Here is a 19701-nt window from a genome sequence, read left to right on the forward strand (position 1 = left end):
CAGAAGTTTACCCTGAAATCTTTGACAAAACAATCTGTGGATCTTGAGATGCGATTTCCTCCTTTTTTCAATTCTTTTTTTGGCAGCTACAAGTCTCTCTAGTGTAAGCTGTTTTGTCCCACTGTAGAAAGATTTTTGCTCTATAAACGCACCATTAAATAGCACAGCCTATTTTGAGAAATGAGAGTTGGAACTTTTTTAAACCATAATTATGGCTGTCTTTAATGATGATGATAAAAATGTAGTTGATGAACAAAACGAGACCACATGATTAATTTTTGCGTGTGACGCGTTTGATTATGACAGCTCCCTCGTTTCTAACAGCTTCCTATCTGAGGTGAAAAACAGAAAGAGAGAGCACTTTATCTATCCCGTCTGATTAAATATGACTCTCTAGTCAGCACTGAGAATACATGGAAGAAAGAATATCCATAAAAACCCATTAGAAAAAAAAGAAAATGCCAGGCTGTAAATTACTTTGAAGAATCAGTTTTCGGTGAGCTATGTGAATTGTCAATATCAGAGACGCGAGAACCGTAAGTGTGCTGTGTTCATGCTAATCTTTGTTTCTAGAGTGGGCACTAGAAGAGTTGCCGCATCCGTTAAGGACTGGAGGATAACTAGAGAGCTCCCATGTTTCAGGTGGAAAAACATCTTATTGGTATGGTTCGAATTTACTTTGAAGACCTTGTCAGTCCGTGGCTGACTGGACAGAAAGGCCAAAACTACAGCATCCTCTTCCTGTGCATGTTTTTAGTGTTTAGTGTTCTGTTTGAATTCCTCAGAGTAGGAATTTTACTGTGACCCTGCTGTACGCACGGATTTAATTGACGCAGCGCCGTTAAAGGAGCTGAGCTGGGCCCAGCGGTACCTGCTGTTGTGAATTTACTACCTGGGTTGGGTGTCCTCCTGCCCTTCAGATATTACGACTTTCGCCAGGCTTTTTTCACCTTGAGGAACCACAACTTAATCATTCTGTCAGATCCCCTCATTTGGATGGTCTGTCACAGTGATTTAAGGCGTCTTTATCTCCAGGCCACATGCACTCTGAGAAGGGCTGGGAGCCCACTGGCCTCCTTCAAGTGTGATGGGCAGGTTCTTGAGGTTTTTCCAGCTGATAAATTAAACCAAAAATAATTATGTGGAAAGGGCTGTGCTTTGACAACGTTTCTAAATGAGAACAAAGGCCTCTTTTTAATGTTGTCGATAGATTGTGGTTTGCTATTTTTGCAGCAAAGTTTGGGGTTTTCGGTTTAAAACTGACCTTTCAGATCAAAATATGCTCACATTTTAAAAGCCTTTAACACCAAACAGATCTTGTGAAAATCATTAGTGGTTCAGTTTAAGAAAAACATTTTGAGGGTATTTTTGGGGGGGAAGGAAGAGGGAGGTGACAAAGAGCCCGTGTTTCAACTAGTGAAAACATTCAAGATCGATGTTATTCTTGACAATTTAGGTCAGCAGAATTTCTGAAACTTGGAAGTTCTTTCATGATGGGAAAATCTTTTCCGGTCTGGCTGTAGGTGTGCGTGGGTAGTCTAGAAGACATCCGTCTTTGGTAGGCTTTGCTTTGAAAATTGAAGAAGAGCTGAGATCCCTGACTTTTAAGAATTCCCACGCTGGGATATCATAAAACAGAGATTTAAAAACTCCTCCGTCTCTTCTGTTGCCTTCACACAGAAAAAGAAGAGCTGAAAGGCTACTTCTATGAAGTGCTGCTCAGGTGGAGTTCAGAACTGGTTTTTATAAAACTTCAGAGTCCAGTTCTACCGTAAGGGTTTCGTTTCAGGGTGTGCTGAACATCCCCCTCTGAAGCGCTGCCTCTGGCAGGAACCATTGCAGAAACGCCAGGTAACGTGCACGTTAGAAATGGGGGGACCCGGCTGCCACGTGCATGTTTTAAAGCTGATTCTTTCCGTTTTCTTACTGCTGGAAGACGTAGACAGTGATTATTCCTTTCAGCAAAGGACCACTGAAAGGGCCAGAAGTTCTTGGAAGCAGATAAAGAACAAAGCTGCTACAACACAATTGCAAGTCTCTTCTGGCGCCACCTCCGGTGACCTCGCTCACTATGAAAAATGGGCTCAAAGTCTCAAATTATTGCAAATTTCATTAATTGCTTGATTTTCTGTATTATTAGAGAGCAGGACTAATCCCAACTCGCTTGGGAAAGTGAGCCAATGTTTACTCAGGCAGTTGTAAAGGAGGTGGAGACGGTGTGGTGCACATGCCTGGTTCCCTCTGTGCTGGAGCTGCCTTGGCGTCTGTAAACTTGCAGTGTCCACACCAACGGATGCAACCAGGGTGTCCATTAATTAAAAGAGGCTGCGAAATTGTTAGCAAAGGGTAATTGCTTGGAAATAAATCCCCCCGCACACCCTGAAGTCCTCTTTCTACTATTACATGTTCTCGGATACCTCGTCCCTCCAGCTGCTTGAATCAAAGGTGTATTTGATGGAAGAAACAGTTGCAACAGAGAGTTTGAAGCTTTTCTTTTTCTCTCTCACTCAGCACAAGGGTGTTTAAACTGCAGAGTTCACAGCAGGACACAAAGTTCTTAAGGATCATGATCTTTCTTTCCAGTCTAAGTTTTCTAAGTTTCTAAGTTAAGAGAGTTAACTGTCGTCTCAGCTGTGCCTCCACAAACTGCCGTTTTATTTTTACCTACTGATTTTCCTTTTACTGAGATAATTTGTACCAAATTAAATACCACGTACAGTCGGCTTAGCGTACAAAATAATGTCATACAGAAACTCCTGAAGCTATATGTTTGTGGTTTTTGACCGAAACAATGAATAATCTCTAGTATTAGTTACTTGTAGATTGCAGGCACCTCCTCCTCCTGACGTTCCTAAAAGCATGCGTAAGAATGGCCACAAAATACCGGGATTTCGTCGCCCTTTTTGGCATGAATCATTTCACTCATTAGTCAGTAAACTTGAATTTTCAGAAATCGGGGCAGCTGAAGGTAACGCGAGGTGCCGTTCCTTTTACAGAGCACGGAGCCCGCGGAGCGTGAGGAGCCCTCCCTGTGATGAGCGCGAGCGCGGGAGCTGCGGCTGCCCTGGCGCAAACACCCGAGTGTTACATCCCGTGACGTTTTTGAGCTCTGACATTCACTCAGCAGGGCGTGATGCTGTCGGGAAAGAGGTCTCGCCTGCAGAGCTGGAGGCCACGTCAGCAATGTTCTGTGCATATATTGCCATAACTTAGGGATTGATTAGCCCAGCAGCGCAGCCAGCTCTGCGTCCTGCTTCAGCGGTGACCAGCCTTCTGGTTTGACCTCTTCGGTTGATGGAATTTTACGTTTTACTTTGCCTCGCCTCTTTTCTTCCTTCCCAAAATACTTGGATTTTTGGTCAAAAGTGTTGGGTTTCTTTTATGTTTCTTTTTTTATTTTCTTGTTGTTGTTGTTTGAAATTCTACTTCCTTTTTAGGATGCTAATAATTTCATCCAAAAAAATGCCAAACAACAGTTGTTTTAAGATATTTTCTGGATTTAAAGTTGGGTTTTTTTTAGGAAACCAATGTTTTTTTTGTTTTAGGAAACCAATATTTTTTAAAAGTCCTATTAAAAATGATAGGTTGGACCTTCAGCAACAAGCGTTTGTGGGGAAAAATTTATTTCCTCAGAAATCTTCTTTTTTGGTAAGAGTTAAAGCATAGCAATTTATTAGCCTTTTTAAGTCACGTGCCCAACCTTTATTCAGAGAACTTTGGTGATGCCCAGTTTAGGTCATGGTGGACAAGACACTGTCTCATCTCAGTTTTTCTTTGATGCGTAGAATATGATGTCCGACTGAGTACTGTACAAAAAATGGTAAATGTTTTTCGGTAGGACAGCCATATCTCAGGTGTACAGGAATAGCTAATAATTAGTGCCAGTAAATCATTGTAGCGCAAACCATGAAACATTATCATTCCGTTTGTAATTTACCCCTGATGTGGGTACTTGTTCTTAATACTTAATACGTCTGTTTATAGAAAAGTTGATTGAGATAATTAGCAGTGAAAATGCTAAGGTAAGGCGGCTATGGTAACATTTATATTGCTATCAATTTTGTTTATAGCAGCCTAAAGAGCAATACTGAAATTAGAAATTAACTACAATTAGCAAATAAATTGAGTGTCTCTTGGAATTACTTGATCATGTCTTAAAGCGTTGCGCAGTGTGACGCTCGCGGAGGCAAAGCCGAGTCCCTGGGCCGTAGCAGCTGCGCTGAGCCGAGGAGCACGCGAAGCAGAAGCCCGTTTGCTTCTCCTTGCTGCTGCTCAGCTGGAGCCACCTCTGCGCCTGCCCAGGGCATCTTTGGAGCCTCCGTCTCCCTTCCCTTCAGTGGAGCCTGGGCTGTTGCCCCACCATACAGGTTTGATGAGTGCAGGCTGTGATGCCAGAAACAACATTTACTGCTGGGGATTTGCCTCTCCATGGGGGGAACGGAAAGCTGAGTGGGCTTTTCATGATGCCCACCCTTGTAGGGAGCTCAGAGAGACCCTTCAAATTCCACGTTCTCAGTAAATGAACCTTGAAACACACAGTTAATGTTGGCAGCTCAGTGTGAGAGGACTTACTTGGGTTGGAAATGTGATGTTATCCCAGAAGATGAGTCATAGATAAGGAAGTTGGTTTCCTCTGATTGCTTGAAACGTGTCAATTAGAGGGACTTGGGCATCACTTCATGCTCAGGTAGAAATACTTTGCTTCCCATAGTAAGGCAGTTTAAGAAGTCTGCTTGATAAATGCTATATAGATGCATGTAATTATTTTTCTGAAATAATTTCATAGTTAGATGCGGAAAGAAATTAGTTATTCACAACTGTTAAGATGGGTCATTAAATACAGTTTTGAGGATTAAAAGAGGAGAAGAATCAACCAGTTTGGGGGGCAGCCACTGACTGCACACTCTCTCTTTTCTGTTTCACGGAGTAAAATTTTCCTCGGTCTGTCATCCTTCATTGTATTTCAGACTCTTCTTGCAGTTAGAGGCAGACAGGCAATGGTTTTCTGAGTCACGCGTGTCTTTCAGTTCCGTATCCAGCCAGGAGAAGGTCCTGCTAAACCTCCCATCCTCTTGATTCAGACACAAGTCTTGAGTCTTCATCTAAATCTCACATGGCTGCTCTTAACCACTGGGATCCTGGCTGGTTTTGGGTGCATATGCTTGGTTGTCTACTGAAACTCCTTCATTTTGTGTAAGATTAAGTAATCATTGGGCTGGAAAGGGAGAGGACGAGCTTCACTCTGTACTTAGCAGTGCAGTGGAAGAGGTGGGGACACGGAGTCACATCCACACTCCGTTGAACAGCAACTAATCCTATGAAGTGAAACAGGACCCCTTGTCTGGCCTGAGAAGAAACGACCCATAGTTGAGCAGCCATGGCATTTATCTGGGATATGGAGAAATGGGGGCGCGATGACGTACACCTGGTGATACACAGCGATCTAATTGCCTCCTCGCCCCACGTGCTGGACATCCAGTTCTCCTTCTCTGGGATTGGAAATCCCATCCTTACCCTGGGAAACATCCCCCACTGGTGTTGGAAGTTACGTATTCCCAGGAAAAACAAGTCATCTGGGGTAAATTAGCATCTTCCTAGGAAGGAAAATTTCCTTTATGATTTCCTGGCTGTTTCCTTCCTTCTTACTCTTCAGCGGATTTTCACTTTAAAGAGCAAAATGAGGCCGAGGGGTAGGGGAAGGGAGTGAGCGAATGTAAATGTAAAGCGATCTAGAGGGCTGCAGATGGGGCGATGGCACCACAGTGGGAATTCACGCTGGCTGCTGAGCACGAGATCCTGCCTGCCGGGGAGAGCGTTACCTGGCCCGCGGCTGCTGCTGCCTTTATTCCTTGTGTTTTCTTCAAAGCCAGGTGTCTGAGTCCCCTGTGGATTTCATCTGGGGAGAATTTATCGCTGATAAACAACTGTTTGTGTTGAATTTACAGATGAGCTAAACGGTTTCCGTTAATGTTGCAGTTTAGTACCTTTTTCTTTTCAGGTTTGCATGAGCACTGGCGTTTGAAGAAAATAAATCTGTCGCTCAGATAATGTATTTGCCCTTGGTACCAAAATATAGAAATAAAAATTACAAGGTCATTAGCCGTATCAATAGAAAGAAAAACGTGCCGTGCATTAAATAGCTGATTTCCAGGGTGGGCTGGGCAAATAGCAGGGTAATAAAGTGTACTGCTCATTTCCCCTTTTGATCGGGAAAATCAGTTAATTAATTTCTTTTTTCTAGCACTTCCCCTTTGCACTGGAAACCTTCAGCATATGCCGGTCCAAATTTACGAGCAGTGGGTTTCTCAGTGTATTTTATTTATCAAATGCAAATTCCAGTGGCCAGTGATTTACTACAGAACTCTTTGGAAAGCAGCAAATAAATATCACCTAACAAAGTATTTTTTTATTAAAAAAAAAAAAAAGCTAAACCAGAGGGAGAAGATTTTTTTTCTGCTACTTCCCAAGCAATTTATCTTTGTCCCTGAGAAGGCAAGTTAGGTGGAGAACTGCCCCAGTATTGTTCTGGAGCACATCTTGTCTGGAAATGAGCTGTTATGCTCAGTAAAAGGCAACCTCGGAAAGCAATGGGGTATTGCTTATATTTTAATATCTTTATTTATTTTGGCTAGATTATAGTACTCGGTGCAGACCTGAGGGAACTGAAATGCGTGAATTTTGCTCACTCCACGTCATTCCTAATCTCCCTGATTCGAAGAGACAAGTCCTCTTCGTTCCCCACCATGGAGTTCAGACTAAATAATCAACAGGAAAAAATTGCCCGGTATGGGTACGGTGGTGCCTGGGAAGGTTGGGTGATGCAGTCTCCACTCAGCCCCTTTTATCCATCTTCATCAACTGAGGGGTAGCCAGATAAGTGGTCATTTATCCCTTCTTGTGCGACCGGGCTGCAGGTAAAGGTATACGGAACAGTTGCGCCAGAGGTTCCTCCTTTGCTCTCTGCCTGGCAGGTGAGCGGCTGTGGGAGCACTGGGTGAGAAAGGCATTTGCGGTGTTCACATCCACTGCCAAGTGCAGCAGTAACCTCTGTTGCTAAATAAACGCACATTTTGGTCAATGGCCGGATTTACCAAGGTATCCTGCGCGAAGACGTGTGTCGTATTCATGGCTAAAATTTCCATGGGACGCCCCGTCCCAGGTCAGTCAGCGCTTTTGCTTCTCACTGTAGGTCGGGCAAAGCGTGGTTGTGAAGGGAGAATCGCTGCGCTGAAAATCAGTGGAACCTGCAGGGGCTCGATTAGAAAAAGAAAGGAATAATTGACACAATCAAAGTCTAAGTTTACGTAATGAGAAAATATGTGTGTTTCCATGCTTTTTTTTTTTTTTTTTCCTGTTGGTATTGTGCATGTGGGTAATTTGTTTCCTTCCGTTTCCCAAAGGTAATGTTCAAACCCCCTATCAAGCTTATATATGCTAAACGTGTATCAGATTTTTCTGGCAGTCACATTTAAACTATTAAAAGTTTGTTAGTTGATTTGGAGAGCTGATACAGCAGCCCCCACATATACAGTGCCAAATGCAGCCAGATGATACAACTGAATTTTGTTGAGGTTTCAGTAACAAGCACTAGGTTAAATTAGTCCCTATGATAGAGGTTACCACCTTATAATTTGTTTTTTGCCTAATGGTTCCAAGAACAGTGACATTAAGGGGAAGGACTTGGGTATTTCTGGCACCTAAACTTATGTACCCGACAGAGTCAGCTGCATTCACCTCCAACTCACCAGCAGTCAGTGTGGAGAGAGAGGGGGGTCACCCCCAGAGCAGGTAAATCAGGTGATCGTTGTGAATGGTTTGATAGTGCCCGTCTCCACCTAGGGAACACTCTACATACAGCATCTGAAAAGCACCTTAAAAAGAGAAAAAAAAAAAAAAAATCATGTCATTGTTTTTCTTCCAACTCTCACAGGTCTGGCAGTGCGGGGGAAGCATGGAGGTGTTACCCTGTTCTCGCGTGGCACATATTGAACGCACGAAGAAACCCTACAACAACGACATCGATTACTATGCAAAGCGCAACGCCCTGCGGGCCGCGGAGGTCTGGATGGATGACTTCAAGTCGCACGTTTACATGGCGTGGAACATCCCCATGGCAGTAAGTATGGGTCACACTCTCTCCTGAGCAGAGGCAGAAATGTGGATGGCTGTCCCTCATTAGCTCTTGGAGGTGAGGGAAATCAGTACAATCGTATATAGTGGGGTCAGCTCAGGAGGAAGAGTGCTTTCATGCTGCTATGTGCTCCATACGCAGAGTTCTGCCATATAAACTTGCTTCCTCGGTGTAAGTTTTGGTGTGTGCTCAGGAGCGGTGACACAGATTTATAATCTAACTAGAGCCCGACGTTTCAGGTTTATGCGCTTCCTCAGAAGTCGTCGTTAATTTGAGTTGCCATTAAACTTTGAGGTGCTCATATGCTACAGTAGTGAGGACTACAGAAATGTCCATAAATATCATCATTCTTCGTGAGACTCAGTAGACCTCACCAGCATGAAAAACAAAGTACGCAATAAAAGAATCACACATTAACCAGCTTTGTCTACAGGCTGAGGGCTGCAGTGTGGCCACATTCTGTTTCTTACTGTGCATACAAATTGTAGATGGCGTGTGGGGGCCTCTAGGAATCCCTGTAATATAAATATTAGATAAACCGTAGGTTCAATTTATCACTTTATTCTGTAAGTATATCACACGCTACATCTCCACTGAGCATAATTCTTGGAGAGAAGACATATATGTTATATCCCAGTCAGGTGGAAGCTGACTGCTGCTGTATCCTTTAGTGTATTTGCATCCAAATTATTCATGTGAAGAGGCACAAGGCGAGCAGCTAGGAGAGGCGGACTCTGTTCTGTAGGTAATGGTGGGTCAGTTAACCCTTATAGGAGGGGTTTGTTCAAAGCTGATCGAAGTAAATGGAAACAGGGATGTTCCTAGTTGAACAGGAAAATATGCCAACTCAGCAGTGTCTTTGTGAATACTCAGCTATGACCTAGAGTCTGTCGAGGTCACGGGAGTCTTGTCTAAGACTCCATCGGATTTAGTCTTTGTCCTAAATGTCTACTGGTACCTTGGTACCTAGGTAATATATCAAAACCCATTTTTGTTCATTCCTGTTGGAGTTTTGAAAACACATATACCTAAAGGAGCAACGTTTTATTCTTCTCCATGTGATGTCTGAATATGTCAGATGTTCTCACGTGTCCAAATTTCACTTACTGCTCTTCAGGATCAGGCTCTCTAAGCAAGGTCTCTATGAAGATGTGTTTTGGTGACTTCTTTTGGCACAAGAGGTAATTGCAGAGAATCATCTTGCCTTAACGAAAGGCAATACTGCATAACTTCTTTCCCATACCAGATTTCCAAGGTAGTAGGAGGAAGACAAAGCAGTGTCCATCGAAGCTTTTAGGGGCCTTTTGGCCCTGACTGCATCCATTTGATAAAATGGCCAGTTTCAAATAGGAGATGAAAAACTAACCTTGGTAAATTTGTTTGCTCTATGCCATCTGCAAATGAATTCTAAGAAAAGACAAGATATTTAAATAAGCATTTACACCAAAACATAATTTCCTTTAATCTCTCTGAGATTACTTATTGAGGTAGTTTTCTGCACTGAGCTATACAGCAGTGCTTTAAAAAAAAAAAAAAAGAGGCACATCTACATTAAGAGACATAAAATCAGCAGAAGTACTGAACATAAAAATTTTCTTTCTATAAAATAAATTGATTGATAAAATGTGCATCATAAAAATAACCCCATTAGCTCTCAGGAAAAGGAAGCTAGTGATAGTGTTCAGAGCGTTATTCCGCTGTAGTATTCGCTCTAGCTGACTAAGAAGTACCGTGCTGTTATAAGCCGTAAGAAAAACCTTCTGCAGAACTAGAAACCTTACTGTGTGATTAAAGAAGAGTATGTCCATGTACTAAATTCTGTGGAGACCTCATTCTCGTACCATCACACTGTAACCCACACACGACGACTGCAGGTAATGCAGAAGTCAGCACAGGATTTTCATAGCTGCCTAATTTGCTGCTCTTGGGTTCTGTAGAAAGGGCGCTGCAAACAGGGCTCTGGACGGCCTCATTTCAGAACAGGGCGAAAACGAGGAAAGTAAAATACCTGTTGTCTCCCATATGAGAACCCATCCAAATTAACCCTTTTGTAACTCACACCATCTCTTTCACAACTCGCTCTCAAGTCATTGAGCATCTCTGCATAATGCGTATCTTGATTAGCAGATGAGCTTTGGGCACATCTGCAAGGTCGACTTCCCATAACCTTCAGCGGCAGGTCATCAGCATAGCTTTATTTTCATTAACGAAATATTTGGTACGCCCTTGCTTATGATCTGTTCCTCGACAATTTTCATGAGAAAGGAATCTTACATTGAATGATTTATTGTAGCGAGTGCCTCCAAGAATTGCTCTCCTTCCATGTAGCCTGAAGTAGTACGTAAATTAACATTCATTTGAATGGATGCTGCCTAGAGAGCTCATGACAAAGTGCGCATCAGCAAGCAGCAGTGAGCACGGCTAACTCTTTATGTGGCAAATAGAAAAACCTGTTCAGTATTACAGTGGTATTCTCTCCCGAAAACTAGGCATCTGTTGGGGGTTCTAATAAACCCGGAGCTAAGATTTGCTGCTGTCTTGTAACCCTGCGTTAGGCATAATTTGTAGAACGTACAGAAATCTTTCTGGAGGAAATGTACAAGACACTTAAGACAGATCCATGCAAAACTCCCCAGTTTCAGTCCACTTGATTCATACAGCGTCGGGAAAGATTTTTAGATGAGGTAACTCTTGCTGTCTTAATGTCAAACTGCGATGATTTACAATGGTTTAAATCAACAGACGCTAACTCAGGATCTGGCATTTTTTTAAATGGCTGGGTTTGATCGTATTGATGTGACTCTTCCAGCCCGTGTTTTTCATGAGATTTGTATTCAAACGCGGATTCAATTCTGAAGTAGAATTATAAAGAAGGTTTTGAGTTTAACTGCATTTTATGGCTCAGGTCTGCAAATGAGCTCCAGTTCCAGTAAAAACTGAATGCTGCTCTATGCAAATGTTTAATGGAGCTTAATGACTTTTTGAGCAGCTCTGCTTTGAAGTTTTAACAAGTCTGTTCTGATCTCATTTACATTAGTGAATACCCAAGGCTGTTACTAGAGTAAACCATGATCAAGCTGCCATATCTTAGATCAGAATTACCGCCTAAATTCCTAACGAATCTGAAAGTTCAGGTTTGATTGCAAACATTTAGAATTGCTGTAAGTAACAACATTCTTATTGTATTCTTATTATTTTGATTTATGTTTGTTTTCTGCCTGTTCGTTATCCTTCTTTTTCCGCTGACTGCCATTAATATTTATTGTCTGCTCTCAACAACAGCTGTTTGATGAGCTGCTACTTACAAAAGAGAAAGAAGAGAGGGGAAATACAGCTTGGTGTACAAAATGAACTCCAATTTGGTTTCAGTAAAGAAAACAACCGTAAAGTCAATGCAGTGAGATTTCTTTATTTTTCTGCTTTGTAGAACCCTGGAGTTGACTTTGGAGACGTTTCTGAAAGAATAGCTCTACGACAGCGACTGCAGTGCCGGAGTTTTAAGTGGTACTTGGAGAATGTCTACCCTGAAATGAGGGTTTATAATAATACAGTCACTTATGGAGAGGTACTGTATGTCTTTGAAAATACATCACGGCTGCATTAGAGCAGCCCTTTCATCTTAGTGGTGGGTACCAGGAGGTACAGAGCAATTTCAAGTCAGCACAGTAGTAGTGACAGAAATGCTCTCCCCTGCTTTTAATCAACACTAAGATGCGTGGCTTTGACGATCATTGTCCCTCTCATTGGAGTATATCAGATGAAATCATTATCACTAACGAGGATGCGCAACCTCCTTGGCATTCATTTTAAAAAAGAGCATCTCTCAGAACATAAATTTGAGGTAATCGTTTTGCCAAATGGGATGCCACAGACGTCATCAAGAAAACATCAGCAGTCAAGAGAGCTAAAATAATTACAGTTAATGAGAACAGTTGAGTTTGCGGAATCATTTTTATGTAAAGAACCACCCCTTTTTTGGGTTTCGCCAAACTATTTGAAGGATTAAGTTCGCTTTATTTATTCATTTTTGCCATCCTCCGTGTTCAGGATAAAAAGCAACATAGCCTCGTTCAGGTTATGAGATGAGGCTACCGTTTGGCAGGTCTTCATCTCATGGTGAAAAAGTCATTCGAGGAAAAACAATTCTGCTGCTTTGCGCTCGGATTCTCTATTTTCATTTTCACTTGTGTACCAGTATTGAGTAAGACCTTGGAACACCTACTCGGAGGTAGCTGAGTGGATAGGTTACTTAACCCTAATAAAATGCTGGATTCAAACGTGTTAGAATGTGGAGACGTTTCGGTTCACCTCAGCTGTCTGCATCATTTCTTTCTCTTCTGTGAACAATCAAAACTCCCGCATACGCTCGACCCCAATCTTTAAACAAGTCAGACGTGCCTTCTGTACCTCTTTAAATCTATATCACATGTCTGTAATACACAATGACTGCTGTTGCTTAGGACTGTGAACTGGGGCGAAGTTCTAGGAGCTCTCCTGCCGCATAATGTCTTTAAGTTTCTGTTCTAATTGTCTACTTGAACTACAATTAATTCCAAAGGCAATATATTTTCACACGAGACAGCTAAATGGACGTTCTTCCTTTTTGTTCCATTTGATTGGCTTCATATAAAAATAAGTCAGGCGCTTCGGATATTGATACAAAGTGCAAGTTTTATTGCGTAATATCACTTTGCATCCTAATATAACTATCGCTGGCAGTAACTGAGGAAAGACATTTAGTAAATTCAACAGGAGCTATTAGTAACTGTCAGCTCCGAGAAGGCTGTTAACTGCGAAGAACATTGGCAGTGCTGCCAATGTTGTGTCAATTATAGCAGACGGTTAGCAAGCTGCGCTCTAAAAAGAAGTTTGTTTCTGTTGAGTGGTCGCATAGAGGGTTCTTGAGTCGAACGGGAAGTTTAGTGATGCAAGTATCTAATTCATTAACATGTATAATAAAGTGGAGCCACACAAGCTATTTAGCAAGTATAAACTGGCATAGATCCCTTTCAATCTTACACACCCATAATGAAGAAAACTAGAGGCTTCATCCTAAATGACATCAAGCTTGTTATTAAATACTTTCTCTTCTGGTTATTTTCCTGGAGGAAAAGATGTCTGCATTTTAGTGAGTTTAAAGGAAAATAAATGTATTGAGTAGATGTGAAACAGATTGAAACAGTAGTAAAAATATATTTCCTAGTGACTCAATTCACATTTTTTAAAGCCGTGTCATAAAACTGTCTTCATCTTCTTTAGCCTTTATAGTACCCGAATCATAAAATAAACCACCTGAAATTTAACTGTTGGTGAGCCCCCTTACCCAATCAGATTCCCTCTTGCACTCCTACACTATAATATGAAGGATTATTTACTGATTTTTCCGACACCACATGCAGCGGCTATCTCTGTATTATAGGGGTGGCCATATAACTTCTTCACAGTCCAAACCAAAACTGACCCGTTGACTGTTTCAAGATGTCCGTCTAAATAACTTCTTGTTTAAGAAACCTGTGACATTTTTCTATGTCCAAAATATGCATGTAATACTTGCAGCCCGAACAGAAAGAAAAGCCTAAAATTTCACAAGGGCTCCAGCCCAGTTCTATAGACTTGTAAATTCTTCTTGTCTGGGGAGGAACATGAATTTTTTATGTCATTGGATCTCTGAACCCACACTCTAAATATATTGAAAGCCTTCCAACGCTGCTCATCGTTGCTGTATCCTTTTGCGGAGATGTGCTTTATGTCACTTCTGTACATAACCATATACTATATTCTCAATTCAAATAAATTTTTTTCACGTGCTTTTTGTGTTTTTATGTAAGCAATAAGAGCAAACAAAAGGGTGCCACATCCAACCCCAATCCTGGGTAGTCCCTAGGCCATTTGGTGAAGTCACATTCTCAACATACAAGGTCGAAATTTATATTTACACAAGGGTAATTTGGAGCAAAATTTGGCCTAGGTGTCTTAGAGTGAATTTTATGGGGTTTTGGTCCTTGAGTAATTGCTGAAAACATAACTCTGACCCAAGGTCTGGAAAAGGCAGCAGGTTGTCCAAATAATGCCTTTTCCTGGAGCAAATTCACTGTTGGCATCCTGCCTCTGGAGCATAAGCATGTGTTTCTCAGAGGAGAACAGTTTTACATACTAGTTGTTTCAATAGCTGTAGTGCGGCTAAAATTTAGCCAGATTAGACTTGCTTAGGACAGATTAATTCTAACACAACTGTTTTCTCTCTGATCCGGTTGTAGGTGCGTAACAGCAAAGCCAGTGGCTACTGCTTGGATCAGGGAGCCGAAGAGGATGACAAAGCAATCCTTTATCCATGCCATGGAATGTCCTCTCAGGTAAAGGCTTAAAATCCCATAATTAATGAGAAACCTTTAACTTAAAGAATTTTCAGAAGAAATAAAAAGAAATTTGGCGCATTTGAGTTGAATTTGGCAGTATATTCCTGAGTTGCAAAGGAAAATATCTGGAAAATATCTCTGGTCTTTTTGGGTACCCTTTGCAAGGTTGTTCAGCATGTGAATCTATACATTGAAGGTGCTAGCAAGGGAAACGGAAGAATCATGACAGCTTGTTTTAATAACAGAGATCCACTGAAGATTAATGAATTTAGATAGTTTGTGTGAGCGAGCAGCTCTTCTCATTGTGACTTGACTTATTCTAGGAATCATACTTCTTTAAATTAACTGTTCGTCGCTCCAATAGGTTCCTATGCAGAAATGATTTAGCAACCTGCTGACGTGATTCCCCAAGTAGGCAAAAAGTTAAGCACATTCTTAACATCATCTTCAAAGGGAATTAAAAATATCTTTTAAGTTAATACTTTTCTAAACTAGAAGATTTCTTTTTTGCCAGTCCTTATGCATATTATTACTTTCTTACAGATGTCTGAAGATTTTAAAATTACAAAAATTACATTTCTTCTTTCCATGGTCGTAGTGATGTTGCTTTTTTTTTTTTTTTTTTTAAATACAAGTTGGATACTATTTAAATCCAGGACTTAAGCTTCCTCTGAAATGTAATTCCAGTTTCTTTGGAAGTACCATCTGAATCAAAACTATGTTAATGAACATTCTCATGCATAAATAAACCCTGACCTTATCACGGACTTAACAATTATCTGAAGTTCAGTCATACATATATTGATTTGGAGTCCTGGCTCGTACATCACCGTGGCTTAACAACAGTCACAAAATATAAATATTGCCTATTGCGCTTAATTGCAAGCTGGTGAAGAGTCATACCTTATTAGAGGAAAGTGAGACAGACAGTAATTGCTGCTGACAAAATGTCCACCTTTGGCAGGATCGTTATGGAACGTTTGACTGACACTTTCCTAGTAGAGGCGGAAGGAACTGTCTATGAGTAAGGTAACAAAACAGTGATGCTTAATTAGATGTAAATGAGCTTTTCAAGAAGACTGTAGTTAGAGGTGTCAAGGCACTCGGAGAGAGTTCAGTCTCTTGCTCCATTCTAATTCTGACCAGAAAGTTGCAAATGTGAGTACTTCCAGAAAATCCCTTTGCAACATCTAATCTCCTATCATCACGCTACCATTGAGAAGAATAATGAAATAAATGGTTCTGACTGCAATTTATTTTGCAATTTAAGTCCTTAACCTACTTGTTTGCCTCCATGGATCCTGTTTCATAGAATATGCTTTGACTTCCAGAAGAAGAAAATAGATGAGGGCATAAGTTACTGCGAATTTATTTGAAAGGAAGTACGACGTGCCCAGCTTCTCCTGACTAACTCTCATAAATTTGAGGGCATAAGGTAGCACACCTCTCAGCATCCAGCTCTGACTAATTTTTTTCCATTAAGGAACAGGTCATTTTTGTGTTAGTAAGATGTAAATACGTTGCCGAGGAGATGATGCCTTTAGAATTGTGGGCCCTAGACAAGACACTGGGCAGCTCTTCTCAGGTGCAAATAACAACGCACACAGTATGCACTGCCCAAGAAGTAGAAGTTGGGTAGCGACCAGTTTAATCTCCTCTGGTTCACTTCTGTGACAGGTCTTCAGTATCCTGTCTACGTGAATTTTCTGGAAAAGCCTGAAAAGCTGTTTTTAGACTTGACACTACAGCCACAAGCTAGAGCTCTTTTGTTTCTACTATCGTATAAACACGTAGCGAGGGAAAGGCACTCTTCCCAAACCCTTAAAATCCAAAGCATCCCCGGTCTGTGAGAATTGTAAAAGTACGGGAAAGGCAAACAGTTAATCTGCCAAATCAGCCTGCAGCACTTTCCTTTTTTTTTTTTTTCCCTAAGAAAAAGGAAAAAAGTTTTCATTCTGTAAGAAACAGCAAGCAGAAGGCAGAGGTGATGTTTTATCTAAGTTGAGTATTTCACAGATAAGCATGGGTTGGAGCCACTCAAATGCAGCCAAGTTAATTAACGATTACACAGCTGGAAAAATTCTATCATCTCACCACAATTTACAAAATTAATTCAGTATGAGAACCACAGCTGCACAAACCCTAATCGAGGATATTCAAGCACATAGCATGAAAGGTGTTGACAGCAAGCGTTTTAATATATTAAATAAACATTTTTAAAGCCCCTCTTCTAATTGGCCTGGGTGAGCATAGTTGTCTGTTGTGTTTAGCTTTCAGTTTCTGGCGTTTTTCATCTCGAGCATAGGGCATAACATACCCCTTCCGAGTTGAGATTTGGGTTAATGGTACAGGCCTGCTGAATACAAATGAATATAAACGTGGAACTCATTTTCACCAGTTAGGTTATCGCTGGTGCTTGGTGAGTGCTACTGGTGTGGAAGCCTCTTGCTATTCAGCTACAGTCTTGTTTGGTTTTCATACTCTTCAGTTCTGACAAGCAAATTACCAGTGATTTTAGTATACACCTGGTTCCTCTGGAACCAACGGAAGCCAGTCAAGTGTTTAAAGAAAGCTGAGGTAGGAATAAGATGACTGTTCATCTGTGATAAAATGTTGTTTTCTTCTACTTCTAATTCCCTTGCATATTGCACACCTCTGAATGGTGGTGTCCTGTATTACCAGTGAAAAATAAAACCATTCTGCCATTACCGCTCCGTGAACAAAATACCTTTCCCGATGTGTATTCTCAAGATCAGTTTTTACCATGATAAATCACATCTTTTTGATGACATCAGTTTTTAAATTTCTTTACTCAAACAGGGACAAAATCTTTTATGGATGCTCTGGAATGCATTTAGCCTGAGTTTACATCAGTTTAGCTTAATGAATTTGACTCGAGCTAAGTCAGTGCAAGCGACCAGTTAGGAATATCCAGACAAGGTTTTGCAGCGGTCTAAGCTGATTTCAAAACTCGCTTTACGGAAAAGTAGTGTCAATTTTATACGTGTTCATTAGATCTGCAGTTTGAATCTAATCCCTTTCAGGCAAAAAAAGGTTTGCAAATACTGCTGGGAGAGCAATAGGAGACAGTCTCTGGCTAGAGAAAATTCAGAAACAAAGCAGTATATTGGGGGTGTTGAACTGCCCGGCCTCTGCATGCAGCGTGTCTCGTACAATCACCTGTAAAGCCCATTGATTCTACAGCTCTGCATAATACCCTTTTGTTGTAAAACAAATCTAAAAAATAATGGGGGGGGGGGGGGGGGGAGCGGAGGGAGAGGTGGGAAACGGACAACACAACCCCTCCCAAAAGTTGAATGTGTTGTTCTGGAAGCTGCTTAGAATGGTTATAGGACGCACAGGTTTTGAACCATCTGAGAGCGCTTATACAGCCTCAGTGGAAATATTCACTGCCTCCCAGTCTGCCTTGAACGCTGTGACGTGGAGCTGATTACGCGGCATGTGAAAGAAGAGGAGAAGTTAATAAAATGGCACCCTGGGATAGAAGGGCCCCGGCAAACAGCCGCCTCCGCCGCCCTCCTCTCCTCCCTGTTCACAGCCAGAGAAAGAGGAGGCACTGCAGCTGCGAGAGCGAGAACTCCCTCGGCTTTGAGATCAAGCAGAGAGAAGGGAGATCTCGCCATTCGGGTTCCTGGAGCTCGCAGCTACGCAAACAGATGGAATAAGAGGAGATGAAAGGCTTTACTTAAACTGTTGCTTGAGGGCAGATATTTAACGTTTTGCTTGGTGGAGCCGTGGCTTCCCAGAGCTGCGCGCTGGTCTGAGTGCTCAGAGCAGGGCGGATGAAAAGGTAGTTTCTGCACAGCCGTGGGTGAGAATCTGTAACAAACCTGGAAGTTTGGTAACCTGTGATCTGTTTGTCTGGTGGTGACAAGTATTCTGGAGATTTAAGGTATTTCGGATCCCTGCGTAGCTCGCCGTTTCTGTCTCTGTGTCAGCTTGCAGCTTACCTGAACCCGCAGGGCTGAAGGATCATTAAAGATTTCCTTTGCTTGGAGAACAGGAGTGAGAGAGGGAGGTTAAATTTAGTGTGGAAAGCTACCAGATGCACCCCTGTAACTGTTTCCTACAAACAATTACCTATTGTTATTTTGTGCTTTTTTTCACTTGCCCGGAAAATAGCAGGAATGGGTTTTCTGAAGTCAAACCCTTCCGTTAAAAGCTGACGTTTACTTATCGCATCGATGTTCCTGGAGGATCACCTTCCATAGGCAGCACCGCTTGCTATTTTTGAACCAGATATGGTGACTTGGATAAACAACCTTTGACATCTTTTCCATTCTGCTCAGATTTCTGAATGTTGAAGGGAAAAACATCCTGTGTTATCATAGGTGCAGCAGATAGGATCAGGATTAGATCTTGGAGAATTTAATAGAGCGCTCAGCTTCAGTGTCGTTTATATGGATCCTTCAGCTAGGTCTTCTCAGATAAAAGAGACAAACCGAGTGAAGGTCCACCCTCATGTGATATATAAAACTCTGTTTCTGTTCTGCAGCTTGCAATGGGAGTATGTGGATACCTAAGGCTCTCCGCCCAGCAAGACCTGCACAGGCTTATTTTTTTTTTTTTTTTAGTGAATGGGATTGAATATTCCTTAGGAAAGGGGACTTTGTCATTTGATTTTGGCTGGCTGGCACTGAGAATGGATTTGGTGTGATGTATCATGCCCACAGTTGTAATGCAGATTCAGAGATTATTTCTTTTTTTTTGGCATGGCAGTGGCACTCAAGATCAAATTTGAACACAGCAGGTGTAATTTTCACTATTTTATTCACTCTGTATCCCAGTTCCTGTTTTCTAGCCACAGTAATAAGCAAGTTATTTTGGTGTTTATTTTATTTTCACAGTTTATATTGTCTCTAGGAAGTTATGATATGAAGTCTTTGGAGGGAGATGTTATTAATCATATGGTAGTTTCTTGAACCTTAATTTCTGGTCTGATTTTGCAGAAGCAGGCACTAAAGCGTTACTAGGTAATGTGGTCTGAACCAAGATAATTGTTTGTGGGTTTTTTTTTAGAATTTTATTTTATTTTAGGATAAGCCTAAGTTTTTTATGACTGTCGGGACTCTTGACAGAAAGTACCGATTCAGGAAAATTAAGCCCATGATGTTCCATTTGTGTCATCATTGTACAGATAGCAGTTTCCTGCACTGAGCCATCTCTGACTCTGTTGAGCTGTCACCCAACTGC

At 41.5% G+C, this 19701-nt stretch overlaps 1 protein-coding gene across 1 annotated transcript in view; it reads left to right on the forward strand.

Moving 5' to 3' along the window:
- Positions 1-19701, forward strand: part of GALNT9 (polypeptide N-acetylgalactosaminyltransferase 9) — a gene marked incomplete at both ends in the record, with an annotated part of 153438 nt that overhangs the window by 129695 nt on the left and 4042 nt on the right. The window contains 3 exons of the mRNA XM_082491448.1: positions 7931-8116; positions 11559-11696; positions 14389-14484. Coding sequence (XP_082347574.1) covers positions 7931-8116; positions 11559-11696; positions 14389-14484 — 420 coding nt within the window. The remainder of the gene's footprint in view (positions 1-7930; positions 8117-11558; positions 11697-14388; positions 14485-19701) is intronic.

This window comes from Vanellus vanellus, assembly GCF_965231255.1.
Source record: "Vanellus vanellus genome assembly, chromosome: 16".
NCBI classification, from domain to species: Eukaryota; Metazoa; Chordata; class Aves; order Charadriiformes; family Charadriidae; genus Vanellus; species Vanellus vanellus.